We start from the raw sequence: 14,193 nt of genomic DNA on the forward strand, positions 1-14,193 counted from the left end.
AGTATCAAAGCTCTTTAAGGGGTTAGGTACCACAATCTGGATTGAGCAGCTCTGAGGAGAAAGACTTGAGGGTGCTAGTGGATGAGAAGCTCAACATAAGCTGACAATGTGCCCTCGCAGCCCAGAAAGCCAACCACATCCTGGGCTGCATCAAAAGATGTGTGGCCAGTAGGGTGAGGGATGTGATTCTACTTCTCTCTCATAAGACCCCACCTGGAGTACTGTGTCCAGCTTTGGAGTCCCCAACATAAGAAGGACATGGACCTGTTGGAACAGATCCCGAGGAGGGCCTCAAAGATGATGGCTGGAGCACATCTCCTATGAAGACAGGACGAGAAAGTTGAGGTTGTTCAACCTGGAGAAGAGAACCGAGGAGGGCCTCAAAGATGATGGCTGGAGCACATCTCCTATGAAGACAGGACGAGAAAGTTGAGGTTGTTCAACCTGGAGAAGAGAAGGCTCCCGGAGACCTTATAGCAGCTTTCCAGTACCTAAAGGGGGCCTATAGGAGAGATGGGGAGAGACTCTTTATCAGGGTGTGTAGCGATAGAACAAGAGGTAATGGTTTTAAACTGAAAGAGGGGAAATTTAGATTAGATACTAGGAAGAAATTCTTGACTGTGAGGGTGGTGAGACACTGGAACAGGTTGCCCAGAGAAGCTGTGGATGCCCCATCTCTGGAGATGTTCAAGACCAGGCTGGATGAAGCTTTGAGGAACCTGGTCTGGTGGAAGGTGTCCCTGCCCATGGCAGTGAGGTTGGAAGATGATCTTTAAGGTCTCTTCCAACCCAAACCATTCTATGATTCTATGACATTTGACCTGGAGCTATTGAGAAATGGCTGTAGTATGATGGGAAGCAAATATTTTATGGGTCCAGCAACTCTCATGTGAGGGATTCAGTGAAAAGTCAAAGGAGACATGCTATAAAATGCTTAAAATTTATTAATCATCATTACTTTTTTCCATAAAGAACAAAAATAAAACAATATTCCAAAACAAAATAGAAGGAAATATACCACACCCAGATAGCATGACTATGACTAAGAAATGAAATAACATTAATTCTGAAAGAAATGACCCAATAAATCAATTTTCCAAAAACAAAATAAATAGCAATAGTTCAACTTTTAAAAGCTCTCTAGGAAAGAGTTTACATATATTATTATTAATTACTATTATTATTATTATCTTGTGTTTACAAAAATCCTTCATATGCCCCCATTGGCAAAAAAAAATATAACATTATATATATATACTTCTTCTGTAAACAGTTAACCACAAACAAAAAAAAATCCATAGATTCATATGATGATGGTGTTATGTAAACAAAGAGTAGTGTGCAGCAGCTTCTCATTATAGGATTACTTTATTTTTCTCACATATAGGAAAATATGCCCATTATAAATTATTCAAAATATTGAAGTTTATAGTTTTGAGAAGGTATGGCTTTTTGGAGTCTAAGATTTCCTTAATGCAAAAAAAAAAAAAGAAAAGAAGCAGACAGGTATAGTTTTCCTTGGCTTTTGTTTGCTTCTTTCTTGGACTTTAGCTTTTGATTTGTCTCAATCAATTGGAATGAAAATGTTATAAAAAAGGTCAGTCTACATGAATGGAAATATTAGATATTGTCAAGCTTCTATATTATGCCACCCCAGGCAAGCTTCAAGCTAGAAAAGAATGTTGTTCTCATAATAGACTTTGTGCAAGTGTAAATCCAACTCTCAGTCTTAGGGTACAGCACTTCTCAAAAGACAAGCAAACAGAAAATGTCAAAGTGACCTTGTGCTGTACCTCTCAAGGTATAAAAGAAAAAACCATGAAAAACAACAGGAGATATATTGGTAATGAAAAATGAAATAGTGTAGTCAGACATATTGAGTTTGTACACAAAAATATCATCTGTTCATCAAAAATTTTAGCTGCTTTTGACACTTGTGTATTTTTTAAAGTTTTTTTTAGTCTTATTTTCAACCATTGTTTGACGACTTGTCTCTAGTTCTAATTTTTGACATTCACTTGTTCCTGAGAGGCCTTTATCTGGTTTGTTGCCTGTTGGCTGCTGTCTTGGGGAATGCACTCAGTGTTAACACAGCTGCATTTCTCCACATAGGTGTATGAGTGATCAAGGTAGGTTCCATCACTGCATGTCAGAGTGACCTTTCTTTGACTGGTCTTGATTTCCTGACAACATGAGCATTTATGTTCCATCGCGTTTGCCTCTGGAGAATATCTGATTGAAAAACCAACAGAAGAGAAAGATTCAGAAATTGTGTGAGAAATACCACTACCAATCCCACCCATTACTTCATATAACCAGAAGCTGTGTGATTGCATGTAGGACTATCGCTCAGTATCACCTTCTTATAGTACTGTGGTGAAATTTAAGTTGCTCCTCATTGTAAAAATTGATGGACTCAGCAATTCTTTAAGGCACAGAAAAAGTAAATTATTTAATACAGATCACATATTAATCCAGTCCAAAATGGGAGAATAGTGAGAAACAAATAACCTCACTTTTTCATGGGAAAAATCAAAACTTGGGTCTATTCACTATGACACCAAACAGGCTGTTAAAACATTGTGAGCCTTGTAATTAAGCTAATACAACATCATCTGTTGTTGTATCTGTCTGTTAAAAATTCTTGTTAACACAATGGAAACAGGTGGTGACTGGGTAGTTGTTGGGCATACTAGAAAATCACTTGTGATTTGCTGTATGCAACTACTGTAAAGAGTAGAAGACAAGAGATCACAATTTCCTTTTGTACTACTTACCGTGAGGAAGCATCACAGCTGCCTTCACAGTATGTCATCTCAACAGGTGCAGGAGATACACATCCACGATATTTGATGACAGTAGTAGTATTGTGCTTCTTGCAACCTGAGGTTGTCACAAACCAAGGGAAAATAGGTTAAGATATATGTTCATATAGATAGATATCTGTGTACGACAGTTTGTAGTAGAAAACTGCAATGGATGGAGCTGAAATATGAAACTAGGTCACAGTGTATTTCTCTTTTAATTGCTAGGAGACAAACAATGACTCTTGCTGCTTGTGTTATCAAGGAATGAAAAATTCCTTTCTGCTTCTGCAACTTTGGTGCAGGACGCAGAAATAAAGACCAGAAATGGCCTCAAGTTGCGCCAGGGGAGGGTCAGGCTGGATATTTGGAAAAATTTTTTCACTGAAAGGGTTATCAGGCATTGGAATGGGCTGCCCAGGGAGGTGGTTGAGGCCCCATCCCTGGAGGTGTTCAAAAGATGGGTTGATGAAGTGCTGGGAGGGATGGTTTAGTGATGATGCTCCTTGTTTGTTGTGTGGGTGTCTATTTTTGTCAGTCAGGTTGACGGTTGGACAAGATGATCTTTAAGGTCCCTTCTAACCTAGAAGATTCTGTGATTCTGTGAACTGCTCAATGCGCACCCATCTGTTTACCTCTTCCGTCTATGCATCCACCATGCAAGGTGGACTAATATACCTAATAAGGCACATATTATCATTACTTACTCTTAACAAAATTATCATTACTTACTCTTCAGATTTCCTTGGCACTTTTTACAGCAGCCATCGTCAGATAGTATGATGTCATCCTTGAGTGGTAAAACAGAAAAAAATCCTCAGGTTTCATGTCTGCATACTAAAACAGAGACTTCCCCACCTTCCTAAGTGTCTCTGTCACCAAAAATTTCTTTGTATTGACATGGAATCCAATTTCAAGCAAGGCTAAATATTAAGGATACATAACTACTTCAATACTAATAAGAGTCCTTTGAGAGCTGATATTGAGGGGGACTGAAACTGTTTTTCTCTCATCAGAGTTCAGCAGTAAAATTTCAGAAATAAAGCTTGTAGCACATTTAGGATATTTTGAGTGACCAAAATCAGTACGGGTGAAGGATTGTCAGACAGGGTAACAGAATTAATGAAATAACTGACTCCACAGATGTGTGGGGCTGGTTCTAATCTACTCTGAGGTGTATTAAGTTGAATGATGTTGTGAGCTTAAGTAGCTTATTTTCCTTCATCTTTTCTCTCAATAAATGAATTCTAAAACAGAATTTATAATCTTAAATAATTCAGGAATACAAGTCCAATTATTTTTCAATAAGATTCTTGCTTCTAGGTCACTTGACACTTTTGGGAATCCAAAACATTATGCTGTACCCTTTTCTCTAGTGCCCAGTTCTCAGTGAGGCTTGATATATCACCCATTTTAATTTTGAATTACTTTTCTGAAATGAAATTTGATGGGCACAATGAGAGCTACGTCCTCTGTGATGTTTCTGCTACATAATTTCCTTGGACACCATTATCCTTCTATTAGTGGTGTTAGCCACTGCAATCATTTCAAGCATGAGAACTGGTAGAATACTTACTGGATCACAGTTGTCAGGGTCAAAGTCAGGACATCTTTTCTGAAAGATGACTTGAATGAACTGGTCGTCATATTTTTCACATGTGTAAGTTGTACAGTTATCACCAGGTGGGTTCCAGTATTCTCCAACCTGAAAGTAGTTAAAGTAAGTAAAAATCTTCTTAGATAAAACAGAAATACCTCCCACCCCACCGTCTGTCCAGTGTCTTATAATTACTGCCTACTGCAGTTTGAAAAATTTCCTTGAAATTTAGCTGATAGTTACTTATCGTATTACCATACTGCTGTCTTTTTCATTAACCAAGTGAAGAGACTGTATTTCTATCTGGATAAGGGCATGCTTTTTGTACAAATAGGATAAGTATATGGGCTCTTTCAGAAACAGTACCTTGTGTTTCACTGATTTTGTCATTTTCATGTCAATTTATGAGTATGTCCATTCACATACATGTCAGAATTTTTGCTGGCTTCACTGACTCATCCTGTCCTAAGCTCTAAGCTAATTTGAGACGGACTGTTTGGAGCAGAAATCTACCTCCACAGATAAAATTATCCTTTGAACAAACTGGCTGCTCTATTTTCAGAGCTGAAGGCAAATAAGGGCCCATTGCTTTGACCTATGTATTTTTGTACATTGAATTCTGAAAGCCATTGTTCAATGCACAGTTGCTTCCAGAAGTCTTTGTTAGAACTGGAGTTTCATGGCTCAAAGTATTGTTCAAGGTGTGTGAGAGAGTTCTCTGCTTGAGCAAGCATTTGTTTAACATGAGAAAAGATGCAGCAAAGAAACATGACAAAGACAGGAAAAGGAAAGAGTAAAAAGACTAGCAGAGTTCACCAAAAGTGAACTAAAACAGGGATAGTTACTTGGATCATGCGTGTAATGTTGTCTCCCACGGTTACTATACACGCCGCTGCCTTGCACGTGCCGCAGCACTGTCCAGGTATCTTTGTATACTTATAACCCTGTTTTGAAAGAAATAGAGAGGAAATGACATTAAGTCAGAACACTGACGTGAACTGGTGGATATTTGAGCAGAGTGGGTGGATGAATTACTGACAACAAAATATCACTCACCACTGGGCAGTATGTGTCACAAATAACAGGCTTGCACTTGACAGTGGTGTGATGAGGGCTTGGGTAAAAGGATTCAGAGCAGGTGCATTCTTCACAGGGGCCTGATGGAACGACACCTCCAGGCTAGGGGAAGTCAGGAAAAAAAGTCATTATTAGTCAGTAAAAGCAAGTTACTTTGTTTACGTGTGTCACAGACTACACAAAGCTGAATGATGTATGGGCTAAATTATCCTTAAATACAATTTTGATTGTTTTATTTAAGCAGAGTTTCTGTTGGTAATATTAATTTTGGAATTAAATTTTGCTAATGCAGAAAGGAAAGCAGAAAACGCTTTTGCTTGGAGCAAGGGTGTTATATGCTGACCTCAATTAAATAGGTTTTATCTCAGGCCTTTCTGCAAAACATGATCCATGATAGGATTCTCAAAAATATTGCATTGTGAACCTATGTGGTGTATTTTTATAGGGTATTATTGTGTGTACTTACTGCATAGTAGGTTTCATTGACTACACAGCCACGTCCTGTAAAGAAGGAAGAAAGATGATGTCATAGAGGAGTAAGTTTTAAGAAGCACAAATACATGAAGAAACTACTGCTTTGTTGGCCCAGTATGATAACACAGATAATTTGCATATTTCTCTTTTAAGTTTTCTGTATTCATAAACTCAGAGAAATATAGCTGTGAATAACATATGAAGGTGCATAGTACTTACTGCATTCAAAGGTAGGACAGCATTTGCCAGGCTGCATTGTTGTGACTACTTCCTGTCCTTCTAAGCACTGGGGTGTGACCTCAGGGCAGAGGCTAGTGTTGCAGTCTATGTAATGCAAGAGAGTATAGAAAATAAAGAACTCAGAATTTTTAAATGAAAGTAATTTTGTTTTGCATGAACTTCAGAAGTTTTCCCATGGGGCAAATATAGTGTTGTTTACACAAGCTAGTTTAATTACTAATTCAGTATATTTGCCCAGCTATTTTAAAGTGAATGGGCTTTTCTATAACCTTTGTAAAACAAAGCATTGTCTGAGAAGAATAGAGTGGTGATTGCTGGAAAGACATACTTCCAAAGAGAAATTTGTGCCAACTGGGAAATCTGATGACTTTCAGGGGTTTGGGAACTTTCCTGAGCAATTTTTAAATGTTCAAGACTTTTTTTAAGTTAAGATATATTTTTATGCTGGTCTTTGAAACAGAAAATGCTTTGAATATTTGTTTAATATTGTTTCAGATGGTAGCAGCATTAAAGTTTTTCAGTGTTAAGTTATATTTACTTTTCAGTGTCTAACTACGTGAAATATCTTGAACTTATTTCTCTTCATGCATCTAGTAAATGCTCTGCAAGAAGATCCTAGGAAGTGGGATGAGGGAGAACAACATTATGAAATTAATGCAAAGTATTAAAAAAATACTTGCTGTAGTTCCACAAAATAAATACAGTCTATTCCCCATGTTAAAGAACTAAGACAGTACTTACAGCACTCAGTCCTGGTACAGCATGGATCTTCTGGTATCTGTATCTGAACAGGCATGTAACCTGGTTCGTCACAAAATAGTTGCTGTGTCAAAGAACATTTGTGTTTTGTACAGTGCACTTTAAGAGTGTTTTTGTCACAGACACATTCCTGGCAGTCTCTTGTCCATTTTTCTCCTGGCTATACAAAAAGTAAAAATAAAATAAGAAAAAAATTATATAGCAATTTAAACCAAAATAATTCTATTTGTTTCTAGCTGACTTATTCATGGATACAGTGACACCTGATTATATCAGCCTTTTTACATTTCTAGTAATTTTAGATTTTATAAGAAACCCTCAAACTGAAGCTAATTAGGGGAAGATAGGTTCTGAGCATGTTCACACAGCTATAACTTTATATTTATTAGTAGTGTTAATATGAGGGATACAAGAGATCTAAAGGAGAAGTGATTGAGCATTGCATGCATTTTTGGATAAGAAACTATCATACGATATACTCACTTGCACATTGGGTTACAGAGAGAAATGTCACTAATTTGTATGCAGCTGAGGAACTAAGAATGCAGACTATCAATGCTATCAGCAACAGGTAAACTTTGTTTTCTGTCTGTGCCCTCATCTCTAGTAACTTTAGTGAGCCAAATTTGTGGGAATAAAAAAGTACATATGCCAAAGTTCCATTACTACTGTCTATCTCTTTTTGTTTTCTTTCTCTTTTTTGTTTGTTTTTTTTTTCAGTATGTGAGGTGATGATTAGACTATCCCATCACTTACTGTTACGTTTCTTAGCGAGCAATGTGTTTTCTGCTCTGGCACTCATCATTATTTTTAAGACTAAAATGAAATGAACTTTTGGAAAAATCCAAAAGTCTCCTCCAACCTCAGCAAAACTTTGCTTTTGTGAAACACTAAATATCCCCTTGCTTCACTTGTCTGTATTTGATAAACCACATTGACTGTGATACTCACCGATCTGGACAGTCCATTTGGTTCCCTACAAGCTGGTAAGAAAAAAAAAAATAAAATCAAGATCTACACCACTTGAAAACTGACATAAAGGAGTAAATTTATGCAATTTCAAATAGAAATACTGTGAAGATAAAAGTAACTAGCAAATGAATATGCAGTCCAGTTTTTCTGAAATGTAGAATTCTACCATCTTGTTAAGTCTCATGTAAGGAAGGAAGAAAAGTAGTACTGATTGTTATTTGATTTTTAGATGGGGAGTTTAAAGGAGCTTAAAGAGGTAGATTCGTCCATGATCTGACCATGTATAAGAGGGCAGTAGAACACAGGCCTCCTGACTGTCAATCCTGATGTCTATTTATACCCCAAACTTGCTACAGATTACTTACAGCATTCAGAAACACAAATGTTGCTGTTTCCACTCATGAGTGTCTTTCCTTCAGGACAGAAACATCCTTCAGTTACTCCATAGCCAGGAAGCTCAACAAAGCTAGAGTGGAAGGAATGTATGTATTTGAGTACAATGTTTTTGCAGTGAAGCAAGAGAGAGAGATATCATCATATGTTGCAGGTTGCCATGTCCAATACAAGGGAGACAAAAGAAAGTTCAAAAGGAAGTGCATATTCATAGAGCTGATTGATATATATAAATATTGAATAAATTATCCAAATTCTAAAGGCATTTAATTATGAAGTTACTCCATTTTCTAAGGAAAGCAGATAGGTAAAAAAGGGAAAAAAGAGGAAAATATAAGCAGTTGTTTTGGAGTGGGTTTTTTTGTCTTTCCATACCTTGGGTCACAGGAAGCAGGATTAATAGGCCCACATGGTTTGTATACCATGTTTGCTGCACAGTTGTACGCTGTATGAAAAAGAAGAAAAAAGATCAAAAATTGACAGTAGATACACTTTTACAGCAAAAGTGACTCCAGTTTTGCCTTCTTCCTATGCAGCTTCTGTGATGTCACTGTGTTTTTGTAGACAGTAGTCAAGTGTTAGAAGTAAGATGTGTTTACTGAATAAAACACTAATTGCTACCCTTTCTCACACACATTTTTAAGTTCTGCAATGCTTACGGCATGTATTGTTGGTCTTTCCTCTCCAGTCAATGCAGACACCTCTGGAAGCACACTCTGTAGCATATATCTCCAAACTGGAACACTGCATAGATTCATCAGCTATGCGACACCCATCAAAAACACAGCCTTTGAAAAATGGTTCTGGTGGTATCACGGCATGGCATTCTGCAAAAATCCTGTAGACAGAGAAGAAGCCAAAGATCTTTTCTGTTAACTAGTCATTATATAAAATCCATCACTCCCAGTTAATGGCATGTGAGACTCTGCTTCAGGAAGGAGTGTCTTATGAGAAACAAAACCCTAAGAATGGCCAATAATCTGAGAATTAGATTCAGGAAATGAAAGTTTAGGAAATTTGAAGCTCCATTTTTTTTCTTTCCCCTCTAAACGGGCTAATGGTCGTAGTGTTTCTGCATGTATACACAAGTTTTCTTCAGATGACACCAGAAATTTCATGAAAAAGGCAACTGCATCAGATTGAGGAAAAAGGGATGATAGAAGTAGACAAGAAATAGAAAAATGGCACATACAATAGCTCATAACTTATTAGACACTACAGCAAGCATGTGTAAGAAGCCTCTGTAAGTGACTCAGTTGCAAAAAAAGCTTTTGTCATAGCTCACACAAGTACAGGAAATAATGCAGGAAACAAGTCTTTGTGCTTTTGGAGTTCCATGTTTTACACAAAATTTACAAAGAATGAAGGATGCTTTTTGGCTGAGATGTTTCTGTCTGCTTTGTTAACCTGGTTAGTAACCAGGTACTTTACGGTTTGTCCTGAAGGCTCCCTTCAAACTTAGAGTTCAGTCTTTACATAATAGTCCAACTAAGAGTGGGTGGGAATACTCTGGAAGGTAGAGTGGGAGAAAAATGTGTGGTTGCAGCCCAGCATCTATGGATTTTAGTGCTTGCTGCATCCCTGATTTTCTGACTCCATCTCTCCTTGCTCAGTTATCTTTGGCATGCAACGCATTAAAGAAGAGTGGTTTCTTTTGCAAAGGCTTTTACTGTATATATCCTGTAGTTAAGCTGACTGACGTTTTCAACTATTATCACATGCTAGGGCTATTGTTCTTACTCTTCTTGCAAGATACTGAGATAGTTTTGTCTAGAAAGAGTGAATTCATTTTTTTTCTTACTCGCTCCAGATAAGCTTGCAGAGTTGAGGTGTTTCACAGTGAGGCTTTGGTGAAGGTGTTGTTACAACTGGTGGTACTGGTACTCCATGGCATGACTTGTTGTTATCAACAATCCAGTGATGAGCCATTTGGGGACAGGAAGAAATGATCTTACCACTTGGTAAGCGGCATTCATCTAATTTGTTATTCGTACATGTTCCTGGAAGAGACAAGCTATGTAAGTCTCATAAGCCCCATCAGAGATGTACAGTATGTGATAGTGCTGATACCACGTTTAGATATGATGTACTTGTGAAATGTATAAGATGCCTTGCTTCATAGGGAGTTCTTTCTTTACAGTTACATTAACTTTAATTTAGGTTAGGGAAAAACACACGAACCTAAAACCCCAACCCCAAAGAAAATAAAACCAACCAGAAATATTGAGCTCTTGATCCTACAGAAGTTGACAAGCAGAACTGTTTTCATTTCCATTTTACCGCTCTTTAAAAATTTCTGTCAATAATGAGACTGCATAGCCAGAGTGGGTGAGAATAACCACAGCAGGGTGGGGAAAGAGTCCCACCTCCAGTGAGTGCATCTGTCTTACCACACTGTCCTTCGGTGTTGTTGCCAAATTTGCTGTATGGGAGTTTCACGGAGAAAATCAGCCCACTAAAGGTGATGGTTGCACCAATCTCTGGTATTTCAACAATCATGTTGATGCCAAGTGTGGAGAAAGAAATGCCATCTTTTTTGAAGCCTGGTTTGACAATCTTTTTGTTGAAATACATCTGAATGCAGGGTTAAAAAAAGCACAACTTCAAAATGAGCACTGCTTCTGGCTGATTGTTTTAAATAATGTGTTTTATAATCTTCATAATCATGCATAACACTATATTGTTGTGCATCACATCCAACACCCATTGGCATTGTAATACCAGCATATATATGTATTCATATCTCCGCTTGTACTGCTATATTGCTACAGTGTGATAATAATCTAAGTGGCCTCTATATACTGTGTTTGTGCATATTGTGTGGTAATGCACAGCATTCTAAATCCAAGCATTTTCTTTGTAACCCTCATCATTTCATTTATTGTAAACGTTTTTCATAGGAAAATGACCGGTAGTTTTCTTTAACTCCAGAAATATTTCTGCCATTATTATGTAATAACTTTGCTGCAAAGTCACGCTGTCCCTATACTACATGTTGCTTGGCATTGGAATAGTTATCTGAACTCAAAATGAAGCAAAATTTCCCTGGTGCCAATTTTAACATAACAGTCATTTATTTGTTAATCTAAGCTGTTCCGTTTGCAGCCTGTGTCTGATACAAGCTAATGAAGGTGAGCATACTTGCTTAGTAACTTTTTGTCAGGAATTATTCTGCAACTTTCTTCTCATTGAATTGGGATAAAGTAAGAGTTAAAACTGTCAGTTATTGTTTTCCTTCACAGGAATTTCTTTCACTAGAATAACTGTTTCAGCATACCTTTCTGACTGTAGAAGAAACTTGGCATAGCTCTGTAGGGGGACAGTGCATATTGGCGCAAACTTTTCCTCCTACCTCTTTGTGTTCTCTAATCAACTAATAAATTCCCTAGTGTAACAGCAGGACTGACTTCTCATTTTCACTGACTTGCCAGCAGTAGTGTAGGATCGTGAAGGTGAAGTGATAGTTCCAGTTATCCCTTTTCTTCAACTATATGTCCCTTCTCAGCAAGCAATTGGAGGGGGAAGCATGTCATGGCTCTGGTGCCTACAGTTCCTTATGCAGAGGAAGCAGTGCCTAGTCATCCAGCTGGTAAGGGACACATACCCATCTTCACCGTGAGAGAAGAATCATGCTTGTGATACGCATTCATGTTTCTTCATAATGTCTTTTTTACATAAGTGAATGGCACAATGTACTAATTTTCATGAAACATGAATCAAGCACCAACATAAACATTTTTTCTCTCTTATGTCTCTATCAGCTGTATTAGTCTGTTTCTTTATGTTAGTTACATATACTTATACATGCACATAATATATTCACATCTGCATAGTGCTAAGCTGTTCCTGAGGTTTTGCTCTTAGAAACCAGTGTAATCTTTTTTTTTGTCCTAATGATACCCTCTTCTGTCATCGCCTCTATGACAGGATATTCTAATAGACTGTATTTCAAATAAGAATCACTAAGACCTATGAACCTTATTTCTTTTCTGAAAAAATACAGAAATAAAAAACTGTAATTTACCACATTGGTCATAACACCATTCATGAGTTGACGGGTCAGCACCACTTCTGCGGATTTGTAGAAAATAATAATGGATTTAGGGCAGGAAAGTCCATCTTTTGCATCGCAGTAATAATTGTCAATGTAAACACGGAAGTTGTCATATTTCGGTACAATCTGTTTCACCAGAACGTAAGTGCAGTTTTCAAGGAAAGTATAGTAGGTTCCATCAAAAGTAATATAATGAGGATCACCCCATCCACTGCACACACCTGGTAGAGATAAAATATTTAAAGAGATTAACAAGAAAATTAATGTAGAAGAAAGAATTTAGAAACTGAAGTTAATTAATACAATTAATAGAGCAACACTAAGAAAACAAAATGCCCATATAATCTGTGAAAAGTTTTGCATTTTTCAAAAAGAGGTTATTCCTTAATCTACTGGTGCTTACATTGACACTCATAATGGTAACAGCAGCCGTTTTCATCAGGTACCAGTATTGCCGGGTATTTGTTTGCACAAGTGATTTCCTTTACAGGTGGGCAGTGCGTTGGAATTACTTCTACCTTGTTGTCTCCCTTACAGATGAGTTCTGTACAGTTGGTTAGTTTGTATCTTTGTCCAATCTGAAAAATTAACAAAAATTGCTGTCACAGGAGTTTGCAACCAGATATGACATTTACTCAAATTTCTAATTTGCTGGTGTATTCTTTCCAGAAATGGTGACGTTGGAAAGGAAATTAATAATTACTTCTCTTCAGTTTTGGAACTAATGATTTGCAATGTTGACCAGAGGTATTCATAATTCTGACCCTGATATGGAGGATCAGAAAGAGTTTTCTTTTCCAAATTTAAAGCAAAGACTAAAATGAAAATGTTCACTGGTAGGACAAGGTTGTCAATATTCTATGCAATTGATTTTTTGATGCTAAAAGGAGGTGGGAACCTTAATTTCAGCTGTCTCTTCTTCATGAGGAGCTCTTCTGGAGTTTAGGGAGATAGATCTTGGGTTAAGAGAACTAATGTTCTTTACACTACCAATGTATACTGTACTTCATTGTCAGGACAGACCACCACTATCAAAAAAGAAAATGTGTACAGAAAAAAAGAAAATGTGTACAGAAAAAAAAAGGTGTGCACAGAAGTACTGGTAAGAAAGCAGGAGAAGAGAAACAGATAAAAGTCAGACAACAGCTCAAATTTTTCTGTTTACTGAAGGAAAAAAATGCACAAGAAAACTTCCTCTATTAATACACTAAAAAGGTTTGTTATTTATGCAGTGTACTGCATCAGAAAGTGTTTAACTAGAAATAAAGTAATTAGAAAATATTATTTTGGCTTGCTTACTCAGTATGAAAAAAAATTTATAAAGAAGGACATAAAAATGTTATGACATGATAGTTGCTCATCACCAGTAATGAGTACACTGGTGACCTGAACATAGAAAGTCTAAAGGCTGCAACATTTTTATTTCTGGTGTCAACTTACTATTGATGTTAGTAATCATAACAAAACACAACAAAGAAACTACGTACTTGTAGGGGAGGGTAAGTAGAAGATACACAACCAGGAAATGGAATTCTTTGAGAAGTGGTAGGAACAGGCACTGAGGTTGTTGTGGTGGACCATTCAGGGGAACTAGTGGTTAGAGGAGTAGTGATGTTACAATATGCAGTGTGTCGTTCAACTGTACATGTTGGACTACAGATGGCATAAAATCTACATCCATCACTATCCATTCTGTTGTAAATCAAGTCACCTGAAAAAAAAAAGAAAACTGAGTAACATACAAAAGAGGAAACAAAGAAAAAAGACCAAAACATATTAGGTAGAAAAAAATTCAAAGAGAAACTGGGAAATATATTAAATAA

General features: G+C 37.1%; 1 protein-coding gene across 1 annotated transcript in view; it reads right to left on the minus strand.

Moving 5' to 3' along the window:
- Positions 1–926: 926 nt before the first annotated feature.
- Positions 927–14,193, minus strand: part of MUC5AC (mucin 5AC, oligomeric mucus/gel-forming) — a 44,510-nt gene continuing 31,243 nt past the window's right edge. Inside the window, exons 32-49 of the mRNA XM_014959947.1 lie at positions 13,858–14,081; positions 12,774–12,948; positions 12,341–12,591; positions 10,707–10,890; positions 10,118–10,316; positions 8,976–9,154; positions 8,692–8,761; positions 8,289–8,389; positions 7,903–7,934; positions 6,934–7,111; positions 6,172–6,276; positions 5,945–5,979; positions 5,458–5,580; positions 5,247–5,345; positions 4,381–4,509; positions 3,537–3,594; positions 2,778–2,883; positions 927–2,232 (exon numbers count right to left, since the gene is read on the minus strand). Of these exons, the coding sequence (XP_014815433.1) occupies positions 2,001–2,232; positions 2,778–2,883; positions 3,537–3,594; positions 4,381–4,509; positions 5,247–5,345; positions 5,458–5,580; positions 5,945–5,979; positions 6,172–6,276; positions 6,934–7,111; positions 7,903–7,934; positions 8,289–8,389; positions 8,692–8,761; positions 8,976–9,154; positions 10,118–10,316; positions 10,707–10,890; positions 12,341–12,591; positions 12,774–12,948; positions 13,858–14,081 (2,480 nt within the window). The 3' untranslated portion in view covers positions 927–2,000. The remainder of the gene's footprint in view (positions 2,233–2,777; positions 2,884–3,536; positions 3,595–4,380; positions 4,510–5,246; positions 5,346–5,457; positions 5,581–5,944; positions 5,980–6,171; positions 6,277–6,933; positions 7,112–7,902; positions 7,935–8,288; positions 8,390–8,691; positions 8,762–8,975; positions 9,155–10,117; positions 10,317–10,706; positions 10,891–12,340; positions 12,592–12,773; positions 12,949–13,857; positions 14,082–14,193) is intronic.

Source organism: Calidris pugnax, unplaced genomic scaffold (assembly GCF_001431845.1).
Source record: "Calidris pugnax isolate Ruff unplaced genomic scaffold, ASM143184v1 scaffold435, whole genome shotgun sequence".
Lineage (NCBI taxonomy): Eukaryota > Metazoa > Chordata > Aves > Charadriiformes > Scolopacidae > Calidris > Calidris pugnax.